Source organism: Syzygium oleosum, unplaced genomic scaffold (assembly GCF_021117445.2).
Source record: "Syzygium oleosum isolate NSW1041296 unplaced genomic scaffold, Sole_v2.1 Sole_v2.01, whole genome shotgun sequence".
Classification (NCBI taxonomy): domain Eukaryota; kingdom Viridiplantae; phylum Streptophyta; class Magnoliopsida; order Myrtales; family Myrtaceae; genus Syzygium; species Syzygium oleosum.
Window position 1 is genome coordinate 37,572,105 of NW_026607485.1, and position 17,816 is coordinate 37,589,920.

Below are 17,816 nucleotides of genomic sequence, written 5' to 3' on the forward strand. Positions count from 1 at the left end.
TACACCTATAACAAATTAACCTTAAACTAATTTTTGAGTCACCCAAAACCCAAATTAATACACATGTAATAATTTCATCCCAAACTGATATGGATTTTCACATGGACTTGTCATGTCAATTGAGTTATTGCCATGTGTTATCAAACTCAGCAACTTCACGGTAAAATTTGACAAAAACTAACGAAAGGTAAATATGTCACGAATATACCAGTTTGGGGTTTTTGGTGATTCAGAAATTAGTTTGAGGTAGATTTTTCACAAGTGTACTAGTTTGAGATTTTTGGAAATCCAAAAATTAATTTGGGGTAAATCTGTCACCGGTATAAAAATTTGGGTTTTTTCGTGGTATAAACCATATGTATAATGAGATGATTAGACCTCTTGAAAGATTTTCAAAATAAAATCACAATTACATTCGTCAATGTGGAATTTAGAACATGAAATTAAATTAAAGTAAAGTTTTGCACAAAAGAAGATATTTGTTAAGTGTCAATGACATTTCATTAATTTCGGTTTGATAAACATTAATATCATTCATGGAGTATTTACAAACAAGATACTTTAATGTGTATAACCTATTCACATCGAATTTTTTAGTGTACTTCTAGATACTCCTATAACGTCTCGCATGCTTAAAAATGTCTCACCAATAGTAAAGAAAAAACACAAATTCTTTGATATTATAAATAAAGAGACTTGAATTTTTTTTTTGTAATAATGAAATTAAATGAATAAAAAAAATTCACCGAGAAAGCGAGCTATTGAGATGGAAGAGACAAATAATAAATTACTTGTGATAAGAGACTAGTTTTTATTTTCTAAGTGGCAAAAAGTTTAAATTTGATGGGAAATCATGAAAAGAAAATAACTAGGTTAAAGACAACTATGCAAATATGAAAACCATTAAGATCGATTTTGTCTATTAGTAAAAAAGGAGTAGGTATAGTCATATAGGATGGAAATAGCCTAATGGAATTTTTATCCATCTTTATTACACTCTCTCCACATGGAATTCTAAAATTTGAATTTTATTATTGTTTTATGACCTTATTTTGTCTTGGACAGTAACCAAATATCGAATAGAATAAAATTTATTCAATCCTTACTTTTATCCTGATCACCAAATATAGTTGATCGATTATTTCGCTAACAAGAGTTTGTAGAGATATTTCGTGGTTCTAGGCAAAAAGTTACAAGTTTTTAATTACGTGTATTGTCTTTTCATTAAGAAATTTTTCAATTGCCGTTTGAAAACAATTTATTTGGATGCAAAAAATAAGAAAAATCTAAAAAAGTTTAATTGGTTGTGTATTTTCGTTCTACTCTATACAACCTCAAATTGATTATCGACGAGCCCGTTATACTTGGACCAGTAGGCCCAATAGACTATAGCCCTCTTCCAGTTCCTTATTTTGAAGCGATGGCGCCATAAAACTTCAAGCGCCAATGGAAGAGCTCAAAAACAGAACATTGAAATAGCCGAAGAATTATAGTCTCAAGCGCAAATGAGCTCCAAAGATTCTGCATTCCAAGTGTTCGGGCAGCGGTCGATCAAGTCGCCGGCCTTCTTTCTTTCTTCGAACCCGTAAGATTAGTCCATCATGTACCTACCTTTCTTGATCCTTCAAAATTGCTATGCTGTTGATGTTAATGTGTCTCTGGGTGTTCCTTTTTTTTGTGGGTTCTTTCTTGTTGGGTCGTGAGATCAGAGGCAAGGACGCCAAGGAGGATGCGCACTGAGACAAGAAAGTGGGCCCGACGCGAGTCTCTCTGTCCGAGTTTCTCGATCGGAAACTGCGAAGAACCTCTGCTTCGCCGGGCACGGTTCAGGTACTGTTTGTCTCCGAACTTGTGTTTGGCCGCCAAGAAAGTGAAGGAAAGTCTTGGAATCCTGTCGTTTTCTACTTGGCCGTCGGGTTTTGGGGAAGCCATATTGGGAGTGTTGAATCAATTGTCTAGGACTGTCGTTACCATCTCTGTGTGGACAGCGCAGATGTTCCCTTTGTTTCCCTGACATATAGTGATGAGAACCTGAAGTTCGTTTTGACTGTGTTGATTGTAGAAACCAATCACAGCCCAACCTTGCAATAATTTAGTCTCTCTTTTTAGTTCGTGTCTAATTGCAGGTAAAATGCGTGCATGCCTAGTCTGGGACCATTTCTTCTTTGCAAGAGCTTAACTTATTTATGAGAAATTACCAAACAAGAATAACATGTGGCATTTGTCTGGATACGAATTGTTCTCCCAGTCATTTTAGTTAGGTCATTTTGATTTTGTGCTTGAATCATTTGGTTCAAATACGTGCTCCTTTCCACTTAATCATTTTCAGCGGCATGAATAACTAATTGATTAAGAGAGGGAAGCTCTTTCCTTGGCAGGGCAAGGTAAAGCCGTTTTCGACACTCCTGGGCACTAGAGATGCGAACGAGTTGGGCAATTCACAAGACTGCAAAAAGAAAGCATTTGTAGAAAAGAAGCGTGTCGATAATGCCTTCTTTGAGCAGTTCAAGCTTACTTGTAAAGAAAGTGGAGAAGATCGTAATGTTGCAACCGGCTTCAATAAGGTCAGAGACTTTGTAGAAGTTGATGCTGGGAGGGAATCCAGAAAGAACAGGAACCCTTTCGAAGGTTGGTGCTTTAATCTCAGTTCCCACCCTTTAAACCTCGGTACTGTCAATCGTTCTTCCTACGTTTTTGGGTGATCTGATGCAACAAATGATAGCAAAAGATAGGTCCTTTGTCTCTAGATTTGTCCCTTCAAGCATGAGTCTAGTCTAGCATTAAGGTCTCCACGTTTATCTCTAGGATTAACAACTTATAAAATCACCATCACGTTAGTTTTTACTATCCATCAGCAGCCATGTGAAATAAGCTCTGCTGATTGAAGATAATAAGTTCAGAGGGCAGTGAAAGATTATAAGCAAGTCTATCGCTGATTAGATTATAGTAACCTACCTATCTAAGGTTGCGATCAAACCAAAACTTTTTCTGGGCACATGTGCTGAATTTGATGGGCGTTTAAGCCCCTTTGTTTCCTCAATTGTCGACAGATAGAGCTCCTCTAAACTGGGAAATGTTAGGAAAATCCCTCATGATATTTTGAATATGACAAAATAATCAAAAGCTACCAACGTATTTAATGGTTGAGTAACCAGGTGAAAGATACACAAGCCGTTATGTAGATGATATTCTAATAAGAACGTATAAAGGTTATGAGTTATCTATCAGTGGTAAACAAGGCATTAGGCATAAAAGTGTCTACAAGCTGGAGGTACCTAAGTAGAAGATGAACAAGCTTAGAACGGGGAGTTTGGTAAAGTTTGGAAGTACCATAGAAGGGTGAACAACAAGGTAGAGTCACGATTGCCAATATACTTGGATATTACCAGACAATTGAACTTGGATATCATCAGAAGCCAGTTATGACATAGATATCAGCAGCGCACTTCGTGGATATCATCAATATTATTGTATGTATATTATTAGAGCAATAGTGTGGATATTGGCAAACCTTATACGTGGATATCATCATAGCATTTGATTTCTTCAAACTCTATTCTAAAGATGAATATCATCATATTGCTAAATCTACTCTTGGAAACATATTCAGACGCATGGAGATATGTTCAGACGCAAAATATCAACCATTACGGCTAGTTATCTGGTTTGGATTTCCTATATAGAAAGAAATGATTGACCTTCAATATTAAAGATTGTTTTGCAACAACATTCTTTACGCAAGATATCTTGATTGATTGACAATCACTCCAATGACAAATTACTTTTATTTATCGAAGAATTCTGAAGATTTGCTTGTATGGGTGACCAAATCAACGGGGATTCAGATTTTATCTTTCAATGGCTACTCAATCGTGTAATCTCATCCAACGGTCTATTGGAGAGTGATCCTCTGAAGACTGTCCAATAGGTAGATTGAAAGTGGAGGAATATAAAAGGAGACCAAGGTGCCGAAAAGAAGAGAGTGTCCAGAATCATAAATTCCAAAGTGCAAGAGAACTTCGATTTTTCATACTTGTCTTTCGGAGCTACAAATTGTAATCCTTGAGAGGCAATGAAAGAGTGATTGTGTGATATAGTGAGACATATCACAAATCAAAGTATCATCACTCACATGTGTAACCTCTTATCGATTGACTAGTGAATACCAGGCAGTAGGCTGCTAGCGTGGAAGAGTGGACATAAGTTTGCTTTAAGTCGAACTATTATGAATTTTGTGTGCAATTTCTTCCATTTCTCAACTCTTGCTTATTACCTTTTAGAAGTTCGCACACTTGTGAATATCATTGTATCACTATCAATATTCAGATTCTAACTTCACTCGATTTTGATAATAATCAACTTGATTGTCTTACTTTCACATTAAAATTTCAAGTTGTTTTAAAATTACCTATTCACCTCTTCTAGGTGATATTTCTAGCTACAACAGGAAAAGTGTGATGCAAAACCTTGGATAGAGCATGAAAGCTGCGTAATCAGCTTAAATGACACATCATGGTCATGGGGATCACTTGAACATTCCTGGTAGAGCAACACTGGAACTCCGTCCTGGTTTTTTAGTGTTTCACATCCATGATCGCTAATTGTTAGTGGCTTGGTTGATCCTATCTTGCACACGCAAGTAAATTCTGAATTTACGACAATGGTGTTAGCTCGTTTGGCTAGACATAGATATCATGCTAATCTACTAAGCTTTTCAAATCATAAGATACAACTTCGACGTTATGGCCACTGGATTTTGAACCTAAACTGGTAAACTTTGCACTTCTTTTCCCTCTTGTTTACCGCGTGGTATTTCTTGGAATCAAGACATTGCTTGGTGAAAGAACCTGATGAATACTCGAAAGCATGATGCAATGAACTTTGCAAGCATGCCTTACCTTAATACACATGATTACATCTTAGAATGCCCTGATCCTTTCTGTACATGCTTCTTACTGTTCGAAATATACGCATAACTTACTTTATGTATTACTTGCAAGGTGGAATTTGTTGGGGTGTGGTTCATATTTCCCGACGACAGGAAGGCATAGGGGTCTCACTCCTCGGTGAGCGGGGGGGTTTTGGGAGCCGCCCTGGCGGGGGTCGTAGGGGCAGCGCCTCCTTGACGCCAGAGAGCTTTTGTAATTTAAGCCCGTATTTTATTGGTAATTTGGGTTTGGGTTAAAGAATAACTACTGAATGCCTATATATATTCTCTTTTTCTTGCAATTGAGAGTCATGTAAAAGAGAAATGTGAGGTGTTAATTATAGTAGAATTTTCTGCTAGACGTAACTCTAGTTTAAGGGTGAATCAAGATAAAAATTTTATGTATCAATTTCTTTTTCTTGCTTTTACTCTCTATTTCCTTGTATTTGTGTGTCGAATCCTAGCAGAACTGTTGCTCCGTTGAAGCGTGTTGTAGTTTTGAACAAGCTCCGAGTCTCGAGCAGCAAAGGAAGGCAGAGAGTGTTAGCCGGCATGAGAAAAAAAAGGCCTCTCTATAACCACTATAAGTCTTTAAACTCTCCTACCAATTAAAGGATAGTATCGAAAATTCTAAAGTGTCTTAAAAATATTATATTATGTAAGAAAAAAATCGAGATTACACTTGAAATAGTTTTGTAAAATTATTTTTTTCATATTTTGTCTAGGAATGGAATGGCCATTCTAGGAATAAGCACTCCCAAAATGAGCATTCCACCCTATTTCTAGGAAAAAGCAAAAGAAACCGAATCGCACACGGAATAACAATTCCTTTTCGAGTCAATTCCTTTTTACTACGTGTCCTCTACGATTTTTCTTGACCCCAGTGTAGAAAGCATAAATAGTCGGATTGGAAAAAAAGGGTTTGTGATCTTTGAAGGTGCCTTTTGAGGCGGAACTTTTCACTTTCAAACCCGTGTTCTCATTCTCGATTTGTTGTGTTTTCATTATAGAAAATAGTTATAACAAATTTTCTTTTTCAATTTCTCTTTTATTATTTGAAGACTATTCTCAAAATATCAATAGTTGTTTTTTTTGCATGATGCTTTTGTTTTCAAATGAAATTGCGAATAAAAAGCATAATTAGTCACTTGTCATACAATTGTGTCCGCCCTGTCCAGAGTGGATGAGAAAGAAATGTCGTATTGACGGCTTTATTAACTCGATCCATATGCGAATCAGGTCCATGAAAGCATTTGCTCTAAAAATGGCCGTGAGAAAAGAGCACCATGCGGAGTCAAGGTCAGTCATTGTAGTTGATTTGACAGTCAATGAGTCTTCTTTTGGTTAAAAACAATTGTAAAGTGACTCGCTTTATAATTGGGAAAAGCAAAATGGTCAAATTTTTTGGAAACACGCGACACACGGGTCTGAAATAAGATCTAGATAGAATTCCAATTTTAATCTCTTAACTAGCAGAAATTTCTAATAAGTATTTAAACTTTAAATTTTTCTACTCAAGTTATTGAAGTTGCATGAGTTCTCCAATCAAGTTTCTACTTCTCCAAATCCGATTAGTTGGACCTAAAGTATTCGTCGGAACCAGCAAGAGTTTTGACGTAGAATATGAAATCCTCTAAATTTTCAATGTACTTTAATATTGTTTTATGAATATTTCACATATATATAGAACATTTAGTTTTGAATTCTGTTTTTGTGAATAGTAAAATACGAGTTGATTTTAAAGGATGACTTCATAATTGATTGATGGCTTAACTCATGTCCTGATTTTTCTTCATTTCTTGGGTGATTTTGTTTTGATTTATCGAGTATCTACAGGACTTGATTAAGAATTTATGGTATTTGACTTAAATTTCTATGTTTTTTTTGGTTTTTTTTATCATATGACAAAAAAAAAAAAGACAATGGGGTTGAAAAACCTAACACCGGTGTTGACAAATTTCACGACTGTCTTGTGTCATAAGCTACACTAAGAGGAGGGAGAACTCCGATCTATGATAGAAATCCCACCTTTGAAAGGTGGGGGCGTCTTTGCACGGCAACAGCCACTGCCATGGGGAGGCAAATCTTCACACTTTGTGCGGGGGAAATGTACACACTTTGGATTTGTTTGTGTGGCCCAGTTCTTGATTTCTTCAAGACATAAATGTCAGTTAAAGATTAGCGGATCATCTTCTTTATTATCGCCCAAATTGGTCTATGGAGATCATTTGTCTACTAACATGGACCGGCATATTGCGTCATTTGTATCTAAATTTGCAAATTGATATTTTACCATGTAACAATAACATATATGTTTTATAAATTCCTAGGCTTTGATCAATTGCCTGTACTAAAGCTTTATCCTAACTCCAATGTTGTCCAAATGGATCGGGTTGTGTGAGATCGTCACAGATCGTCACTGTCGCGAACTAAAATTTCTTAGGCTAATGGATTATTAAGACTAAGCCTAACTTGGGCCCTCCCAAGCCCTACCAATTCGCGACTTAGGGTTTAAGTTTTTAACATGCAAAAGTTTTCATGCTTGCAGTCGCCACTAATCTATTTGTGGTAGGTCGATTATAAACCTAAATAAAACATAGGGAGATATATTTTATGCCTACGAACCAGAGATTCTAAGCTTGGAGACTTGGTTACGCTAAATCTAGTCTAACGCCCTTTCGGTACCTTTTCTTTTCAAAAATATTTATGCAGGCAGTTTGGATCCATTTTAACTTAGTCACTAGCATGTGAGGTGATCATGCGGGTGCGCAAACCACCAAAGTAACACTCAATAATCAAAACATTAAATAAATTGCAAGATTGGGAGAATTACTTACCTCGAAACAACGTAAGCATCTGTATTGTTAGCTAGAAAATCACATCAACAATCCTAATATGATTTCTAATTAACAAGCAGTTCACTCACGTCGGGCGGAAGCGGCAGCGGCAGGAAGCACGGACACAGCGGAGAGGCGACGCCGACATGGCGGATGTGCACGTGCGCAACCGACTATCTCTCTCGATTTCAAGTGTGTCTCTCGTGCTCTCTTTGAAAATTCTGATCTCTGAAAATTCTGGGAGCCTCCCTCTTGAGTGGGGGTATAATCACATATTTATATCGCAACCTTAGGTTAATTGGCTGGGTTTCCTAGTCCTAATGGGCTTTGGCTTATGCTTTATCCTTTAATTTTTATTTAATTCCAAATTGACTGAATTAATTTGGGCTTTTCTTTAATTAAGCTTAATGGGCTGATTTAAGCTCAAATTAAGACAACCAATGCCTTTTAGACTTGTGATTTTCGGCCCCCGTCTTCCGAGTGAGCCGAGTTTCGTTCAGTGCTCGAGCTCGGTTTGCGCGATGGATTTTCAGTTCACTTGCCACCGCCGGTTCGATGTGGAATGCAGTTAATCTATATGAACCTAAACTACATGATATGCGATTTTGATATTTTTGTTTAGGGGTTAAAATTTAATCCCTAATTTTCTATGCAATTAATCACTAAATGGTTAGTCAAAATTTAGGTGTCAACAGTCACATAAAATGATCTTATATGATTCTTCAAAGTTAAAAAGGGAATTGGTTTCTTTTTAAAAAGGCTCTTTTAAAAAGTAAGAAAGGGTTCTTTTTCTTGCGTTTATACCCGATACTAGAACTTTACCGTGATTTATGGAGCGGGATGGCTCATTAACTTGCAATGCACGGCTCAGAATTGACTTACAAAGACCTCTTTTATATATATATTCCATCATAGCATGTACATGCAAATTACAACAAAACCTGTTCATGCTCCCGAAAATCCCTTTTTTCCAACGTTCTTGCATCATTTAGCTATCGATTAAGATTTCACCTCAAGTACTATGCCTCTCAAGTTGTCTTTCCTTGAGTTCTCATCGTCATGTCGTCTCTTTTTCACATGTGTAGTGCTTTTGCCGTGCATTTGCCTAGTCTCTTCAGCTAATAACATGACAGACAAGCTCGCGTTGCTTGCATTCAAGGCCGCGGTAACTGAGGACCCTTTCGGTGTGCTGAATTCATGGAACCATACGACCGACCACTGTCAGTGGCATGGTGTCACGTGCGGTCGCCTACACCACAGAGTCACTGTACTCAACCTACAAGCCCTCAAACTTTTGGGATCCATCTCCCCTCATATTGGAAACTTGAGCTCCTTGAGAGTCCTGATGATCCACAACAATAGTTTCCATCATGAAATCCCGCAACAAGTCGGCCATTTGCACCATTTACGTGTCTTGCGATTAGCCTACAACACATTGGAAGGTGAAATCCCAAGAAACCTGTCGCGTTGCGCTCGCCTAACATGGCTCCGCCTAGGAGGCAACCGGCTGGTCGGAGAAATTCCCGTTGAGCTCGGTTCTTTGCTGGAGCTTCAGTATCTTGCTTTAATTGGCAACTATCTAACGGGTACTGTTCCTTCATCCATCGGAAACTTGTCATCGTTAGAGATTCTCGGTCTTGCTTGCAATGAGTTAGGTGGGAAGATACCCCAAGCTCTGGGAAAACTAACCAAACTCAGAGTGCTTGAATTATCACAAAATAAGTTGTCTGGCACAATTCCTCCATCTATCTTCAATATTTCTTCCATGGAGCTGCTCAGCATCGATGACAACCAAATAGGAGGGAATATTCCTGCCAATATAGGCTTCACTCTTCCAAACATCGGGATTTTCACCATCGCCGGTAACCGATTCACTGGAGCGATTCCTCGGTCAATGTCTAATGCAACCGCTTTATTGTGGCTACAAGTCAATGAGAACCAACTGTCAGGGAACATGCCTCCTTTGGACCGCTTAAACAAGCTCCAAATATTGCACCTCAATTATAATTATCTGGGAAGCGGAGGATACGGTGATTTGAGCTTCTTTTGCTCGTTGACTAACACCACCAATCTACAGTTGTTGTCCATATATGGAAACAGCTTTGGTGGGACATTGCCTGAGTGCATCGGTAATTTCTCCGTTACTCTTGCGCAATTGACGCTGGGCCAGAATCTACTGTTTGGCACGATTCCTCGAATAGCCAAAAATCTCATCAACTTGCAAAGGTTGCTTTTGGACCACAACAGGCTTTCAGGTACAGTCCCCTCGGTTTTGGGAAATCTTCATAACTTAGTGGAACTAGATTTATCGCATAACAAGTTTTCCGGGGCAATTCCTTCTTCATTAGGAAACCTAGTAAAGCTAGCAGGACTCTATCTCGATCACAATAACTTTCACTACTACATTCCTTCACGTCTATCAGAGTGCCGAAGTTTGGTGGAGCTTGATCTTTCTAGCAACAACTTAAATGGAACTATACCTTCAGAGTTCATAGGTCTCTCATCACTGTCTATACTTCTAAACTTGTCTCGGAACCATCTCGCTGGTGTCCTGCCTAAGGAAGTCGGGAAATTGAATCTTTTGACTCAATTAGATGTCTCTAGAAACATGTTAGAAGGCGACATTCTGGCCAATCTTGGCAGTTGTGTTGGATTGGAAGTGCTCAAAATGCAGGAGAACTCTTTCCGAGGCTCCATTCCTTCATCTATTAGTATGTTGAGGAATGTCAAGGAGCTAGCTCTTTCACACAACAATTTATCCGGTGAAATTCCAGAGTTTTTTGAGGCACTTGACTATTTGGAGATCCTGAATTTGTCGTATAATAACTTCGATGGCATGTTATTAACTAGAGGAATCTTTAATAATGTCAACGCTACTTTTGTCTTTGGAAATGACAAGCTTTGCGGAGGAATGCCCGAATTTCATCTCCCGAAATGCAGCTCTAGAAACTCAGGCCGAAGACTAATCCCTAAGTGGAAGCTCGCCATCTCAATTTTCTTCGGGGCTCTTGGAATAGCTCTTGTTCTTGCCGTTATGTACTCTGGTTGGTTGAAGATGAAGAAAAGAACAGAACCGGCTTCAAGTTCCAAAGATGATTCATCATTGAATCTATCTTAAGGAATTCTCCTTAAGGCAGCCAACGGGTTTTCTTCAAGTAACTTGATCGGGGTCGGCGGTTTTGGATCTGTATACAAGGGAGTCCTTGATGAGAATGGAACTACCATTGCTGCCAAGGTACTTAATTTGACGCTTCATGGTGCTGTGAAGAGCTTCATAACCGAGTGCAAGGCTTCAAGGAACATCTGACACCGTAATCTTTTGAAAGTCTTAACAGTATGCTCGGGCACTGATTACAGGGGCAACGAGTTTAAGGCCTTGATTTATGAGTTCATGGTCAATGGTAGCCTAGAAGATTGGCTACATCCAAGTCCATCATCAGCTAACGTAGATGGGAATGCGCATAAATTGAGTCTCATCCAGAGGATAAATATTTCCATCGATGTTGCTTCAGCATTAGACTATCTCCATAACCACCTTCAAAGCCCTGTTATCCATTGTGATCTGAAGCCAAGTAACGTCCTGCTAGATGCTGAAATGGTTGGACATGTTGGAGACTTTGGTTTGGCGAAGGTCGTGATTGATTCCACCGATGACACTAAAGCGAAAATAAGCTCTGCTGGTGTTAGAGGAACTGTCGGCTATGCTGCTCCAGGTGAGTCTCCTCTCCTCTGTCCCCTAAAGGAAAACGAACAAATTATATTCTAATAATGCCCAAGTGTTTTCGTGCTATTTCCTTTTCCCTCAGCCGCTTGTGCTGCAATTATTTATCTTTTATTTGCAATTGGAATGAAGCGCGAAGCGCAGAATACGGAAAGGAAAGCGTGGTTTCAAGAGAAGGCGATGTTTATAGTTATGGCATTCTTTTGCTTGAGATGTTCACAGGCGTGAGTCCAACAAACGAAAGGTTTCGAGAAAATTTTAACCTTCATAAGTTCGTTAAGGAAGCCTTGCCTGAACAACCCCTAGAGATTACTGATCCTTTTCTACTTCAATAAATGGAGAGCCATATGGGCACCGCCCAAGGCGATGCAGCTCGCGAATGTCTGGAGATGGTCTATAGAATCGGGGTTGCCTGCTCTGTCGAAGCACGCAGAGAGCGGACGAACATCGCGGAAGTTGCAGCTCAGCTGCATTTTATCAGGAATAAACTTCATGCAGCTGGTTTACAAGGATAGGTAATATATGAGATCAATGGCTTTTCTGCCTTTTATTTTCCAGATCATTGCCCTATATGCACCGATGAGCACGCATTCATGTGCCTGCTTGTGTGAATAAACTAAAAAATGCACACATGATTCATCAATTTTCTGGTTTTGTGTGAATCAAAAAGGCATGAATTGCCAACTGAATCACATGAATGCACATCACAGAAATAGAGAATTCATCCTATAGAATCATTGTTACAACTCTAAGGGCAGCATGAGGAAATTCTCGTGATCAAAGCAGTTGACAGGCTAATCATAAACCTCCATCCCTTAAATATGTTCGGCTATGCATTCGCAGTTGCACCAAATTCGATGGATTGCGGACATTTATGTAGCTTTATTAAGAGTATGCTTAAAAATATCTGCTTTGCTGAAAGTATGAATCTACATGTCTCTTCCAGGTTATATGAACCTAGGAGTGCTTGGAGTCGGTTTCTGCAATTTCGGTAGGATTTTTTTCTTCTTCCATGCTTAACACCAGAAAAAGGGGATACATGCTACGTTCGTACAGTAGTGGATTTAGGGAAGGCAACGGTTCTCCGATCTTGGCCTGGCTCAAAATGAGAACTCAACCTTGTCTGTTATTCAATAAAACTCGGGTTTCAGCCCAATTGCTGCAAGAACTGCAAGTAGCTATTTTAATTTGATGACGGCTTGATGCATTCCTTCTTTCGCAAACCTTTTCATGTACAAGTCATCCATGGGGCAGAGCAGGAATTTGAGAAGCAAATCAAATAATCCTATCTGGCTGTCGAAATCGTATTTCTTGTACATGGGCAAGATTTCGCTACTGCAGCTACTGTGAACAATTTGTCCAAGCAGATCAACTATTTTTTACATTTAATGCAAGTTCCAAACTGTTCTTGTTAACGCAGAATCAGAGCGACCTCTTAAGTGAGTGTGAAGTGCCTCTATTGAGATTGTTATAACTCTCTGGGCCGTTGGTGTGGCAATAATTAAAAGTTTTTAATTAAGTGCATTGTCTTTTCATTATACATTTTTCAGTAAAAATTTCCTTTTGCCATCTGAAAACAACTTATTTTCATGCAAAAGACAAAAATTTGAGAAAACTTAGTGGATTTTGTACTTGTGTTTCATTCTATACGACCTCAAATTAATTATCATTGATCCTGTTATAATCTGTTATTCACACGGTTTACACAAAACATGTTCAGACCAAAAAAAAAGTTGGATATTGATAATTGGACATGGAAAAATATCAACTGAATTACCGGCCCTAAGGTAAAAAATGTGAACTCATTTCAGAATATTTCAAGAGCCTCCCAAAAACCTTGAATACATTGGCGTTCCAACTTCCAATCTATTAAAGACATACGTCAAGATTGACATTCAAGTGCATCCTGAGAGACTAAAAGATAGGAGATTGAACAACAACTAAGGCGACCTGGGACTTTTTATGATGTGGGGGCAGCTTTCTGTTTCTTCGGCATGCGATAGCCACCGACGACACAAGCATGGTCTCGCTCAAAGGGCTCGAGAGTAACTTGCTCAAAAGGCTTGAACTGCTCCGCCTGCAGCTTCTTCACTTCCCGGGAAAATACTATCTCGGCAAGAACAGTAGAATCGATACAGTTTGCCTGCAAAAACAAGCACAACCAAAAGGAATTGATACCCATCTCTTCTCGTTGAAGCAACATTTCCAGTGTTTCTTTTTTTCAAGAGGATTGGTTTTCACCCTTCCTCAGATATGATAAGATCATTTCTGATGTCACTGCTCATCTCCTAGGCTTGCAAGAACTTGCACCAGCTACTTTTCGTACTTTTTAAGGGATTATAAAGTGATAAAGAAATATAAGTGTGACCAACAGTCCTCTAATCCAACAAGCTACATCTCAATAATAAAGAAAAACCAAGTGCGCATCTGTCCACAGAGAGAGAGAGAGAGAGAGAGAGAGAGAGATATACCTTAATTGAGATGACAAAGTGACCTCCAGCCTTGAGAAAATATGATGCATTTAGAGCCAAAATTCTTCCCTGAGATGTAACCACATATCATTGAACATCACATATTAACGAGAGACATCTTCTAATAAAGCACTCTAAACAGGTAGAAAGGCTATCCAAGTAACAGACAAATGACCTTGCATTTCTCTCCCTCTGACGTATATTGAACACACTTCATTACCCAGAGCTTAAGTCTAGTGTAACGAGTGCTTCAACAAGTCATGCGAGTGTTTTTATAGTCAGTATTCAATTGATATGTCCAATGCCTAGAGACTTCCGTGAGTATTATCACATGAACTTTTATCATATGTACATACAAAAAGACCTTTCAGGTGATCAGAGAGACAAATCACGTGCATCCAACACCACTTCATAATAAGTCCTGTCATTGCACGCGCTAAGTCAAAAATAATGATAAGAGCATGAGAAATCTGACAGGACATGAGAAAATAATAGAATCGAGACAGTTCGCCTACAAAAAATAAACCACAACCCAAAGAAATTGTTTACCTTTCTCTCCTCAAAAGTAACATTTCAAGTGTTTCTTTTTTCCAAGTATATTGGTTTTTCAACCTGCCTCAACTATGATGGGATCATTCCCGATGTCACAACTCCTGGAGACTTGCAAAAAATTGCACCAGCTACTTGTCTTAACATCTAAGGAATTACAAAATAAAGTGACTAAGATATAGAATTGTGACCAATAATCTGTTACCAACGCATGATTAGGTCGATCCAATGCAATTCAAAACACGAGTTTACCAATTCACTGCGTGTCACAAACCAAAATTATCTAACAGAAGTCGGGCTATGTTTTCAAATTTCACGCCAACTAAGTCCTTGATTGGTGGTCACATGCTCTGATATCGACCGCATGTAACTTCTACAACTCTCTCTCCCAAGTCATCGTTTCTCTCTCCCGAATCAGAGCCATGAGCTCCACCCGTGGCCGCCATCACCATCGTCCTCCCTGGTCCCTGCCACCACAATCATACCTTCTCCGGAGCTCACGGACACCACATCTATCGCCTTAGTCATGAGCCCGTCCTCAAGCCACCATGAGCCTGACCAAGCCCTCTCTCTCTCTCTCTCTCTCTCTCTCTCTCTCTACTTGAACACATGATCAGCCTCGGCGGCCTCAGATCGATGGGAGGTCGCGGGGGAAGGCAGCAACGGGGGTGGGGGAAGAGAGACAGAGAGAGAGAATAGGTGACAATCACGAGGTAGTCCTCTGGCACGTCTGTCGCTCGGTTGTCCATCGCAACATTTTACTTATGCCAGAACACAGTAAACACCCCTCTCAATTCCCATGACTGCTGGTACTTAGACGAGGTGACAGCTGACACTACTTGCGAAGAACAACTTCAATGCAAGTACCCATTTTTATTGTAACTTTAGCCTCTGTTGCTATGGTCTTTAATACAGATTTTGGACTTCTCTCAAGTGGCAATGCACTTATTGTCGCAGAAGGAGAAGAATGATCTGAATCTGTCACGCCCTGAACCCTATCGAGCACGCGACACACTTCTCTGATCGATTAATACGACATTCCAGGGTATCGCCGACCTCACTTATAAATATCAGAGATTTTAAACGATCAGCGGAAACCACAAATACCCGGACAATTTAAAACTGGGGAGAATAGGGAGAATGCACATATTCGTTTCTCATTCAAACTCATATAATATTCACAATTTACAAACCACCAATATACATATGCACACCGTACTATAACTACCGATATCAAAAGGATCGATGACTTGTATGTTCTATCCTCAAAAATGGTACACCTCCAAAAAGTCTAATTTCAACCCCTACGCTAGCCCTTACGTCCTTTGCTCGGCGTCCATTCCGAGTCCGATTCTTCGTCCTCTGAACCTGAATTCCCCTGAACGGTCTGTTCCTCTGAGGACTCTGGCTCAGCCTCAATCTCAATCGGGTGATTTATGTCACTCGACTCCGCTGGGACCTCAATCCGCCCCTCCGAGTCGGACTTCTCATCAGACCCGTACTCTAGTACAAATTCAGGGTCAATCCACTACTCATACGGGGGAATGTACACCGATTCTTCTTCTGGCTCGTCTTCAGGTTCATTCTCGGGTTCGGCCTCGGGCCCTTCCTCTTCCGGTCCTTCCTCTGGGATCGGCTCGAGATCCACGTCCATTGGATCATCTCCCGCTAGAGACTCTTCCGGCTCCCGTTCGTGCTCAGCCCCTGAAGACCCCGGTACTGCAGGCGCTGGCTGCAGTCCAAACTGCGCCAAGCTAGTCTCCACACTAGTCAATTCGCCATCAGGAGAAGGTATAGCAGACGGGTCCCAGTCCCCAACTCCTGTGACATCCTAAAATCCGTCCATTTGGGATTTATGAATACTGGGTTTTATGAACGTACTCGTAGTTAGTTCTCGCCCGGAACTGATCATTCCTGGGATGCTAACTATTAGGGAAAGGCTAATTAGGGATTTAAATTCGTGCGACTAAGAGAAAATTCGATTGTGAATTGATTTTCGACTATCAAATCGCCGAGGTGACATTTTGAGCCACTGTTGGCCGATCCAAGGATAGCCAGGGGTCAGTTCGCCATTGTCATAGTAGTGGATCGCGGGTGATTCCGCTGGACCACGAAATGAATTGACGAATGATCCTGAACCTATACCAAACGATCGTGCCCCTCGGATCTAGCAGTCGATTCTCGCGATTTAAATGACAATCGAAATCATCACGAACCGAATGAACTTGCACGTGACTCGATTTGTTATCAGTCACGGGTCGAATATGCGAATTTCCCCAAAAAGCCGCCCGTTAGTTTGAGAAACGCTCGAGTTGCGTTTAATAAAATTTAATTATTTAATTGAGCTCAAATTGGATATCGAAAAATTAGGAAATCACGATGGGACATTATGACGACGTTGTGGTTGGAACGTGCAACTTTGGATTTTCCCGAATCCTTCAGAGAAATTCAATTTTGGCGAGAAATGAGGAAAGTGACCGGTTTACCCTTAGGAATTTGTTAAGGGCAAGTTTTAAGAGGGAAGGGCATTTTGGTCATTTTGCCCTAACTTTTTGGTTAGACAATTTTGCCCTTGGAATTTTATGAAATTCCCAAATTGCCCTTGGATATTTTTTAGAAAGATTCGATCTTGACCGTCGGTTTCAAGATAAGATCGAATCTCGGCCGTTGATTAAAAAGATTAGAGAGGGGCAAGATGGTAATTTGCCAATTGGTCAAAATTGGACTATTTAGTCCAAGACCCACCCACTCTCTCTCACCCAAAAAGAAAAAGAAAAAAATAGAAATGATTTTCTCCCTACGCGCTCAATCACTTGGCTCACCGATTGCCATCTTTTGCACATTCTTGAGATTCATTACTGAAAAATTAAACATCTGAAGTGACATGCCCTCGGTGCAATTACATTGTCACCAGTTATCGACAGAATTCATTAATCACTAGTTGCAACAGCTGAAATAACATAAAAGATCGTGTATTTCTACTTTTCATTCTAGGTTATATTTTTTTATTTGTGTGTGTGTGTGTTGCATACTCAATTTGTGGTAGTATATACACCTTGTCTTGATTTCCCAAGGTATATGTTTTTCTGACTTTTATCATTTCTATTGGAATCCCCACATTAACACCAATTCAACATGACAAGTCCGATTCTTAATCGTGGGTGGTGCTGCGGCCTTATCAATTAAGAATTTTCAGGTCGGATACTAAATCTGCCCATCTAGGGCCCCATATCTAATTATAATATTCGCATAAAATCTTCAGCCTTTGGAAAATGTGAAGTTGGGTGAGATTAGTCTGGAAAAGAACATTT

At 39.7% G+C, this 17,816-nt stretch overlaps 1 protein-coding gene and 1 pseudogene across 1 annotated transcript; both read left to right on the plus strand.

Annotated features, from left to right (window-relative positions):
• Window positions 1-1,505: 1,505 nt before the first annotated feature.
• On the plus strand, window positions 1,506-5,539 carry LOC115681156 (uncharacterized; annotated as a pseudogene).
• A 3,351-nt stretch (window positions 5,540-8,890) lies between these two features.
• LOC115681166 (probable LRR receptor-like serine/threonine-protein kinase At3g47570) lies at window positions 8,891-11,980 on the plus strand. The gene is made up of 4 exons (XM_056309352.1): window positions 8,891-10,808; window positions 10,902-11,021; window positions 11,100-11,477; window positions 11,630-11,980. Exons 1-4 carry the CDS (start codon window positions 8,891-8,893, stop codon window positions 11,818-11,820), a joined length of 2,607 nt encoding a protein of 868 aa, XP_056165327.1. The 3' UTR covers window positions 11,821-11,980.
• Window positions 11,981-17,816: the final 5,836 nt, after the last annotated feature.

What these genes read in the sequence shown, in the direction of transcription:
- LOC115681166 (XM_056309352.1), top strand. Translation starts at nt 8,891, where the DNA reads ATGACAGACAAGCTCGCGTTGCTTGCATTCAAGGCCGCGGTAACTGAG. An exon ending in TCTTGCCGTTATGTACTCTG is followed by an intron (nt 10,809 to 10,901) that starts GTTGGTTGAAGA and finishes TCCTTAAGGCAG; the next exon opens with CCAACGGGTTTTCTTCAAGT. An exon ending in TGTCGGCTATGCTGCTCCAG is followed by an intron (nt 11,478 to 11,629) that starts GTGAGTCTCCTC and finishes CGCGAAGCGCAG; the next exon opens with AATACGGAAAGGAAAGCGTG.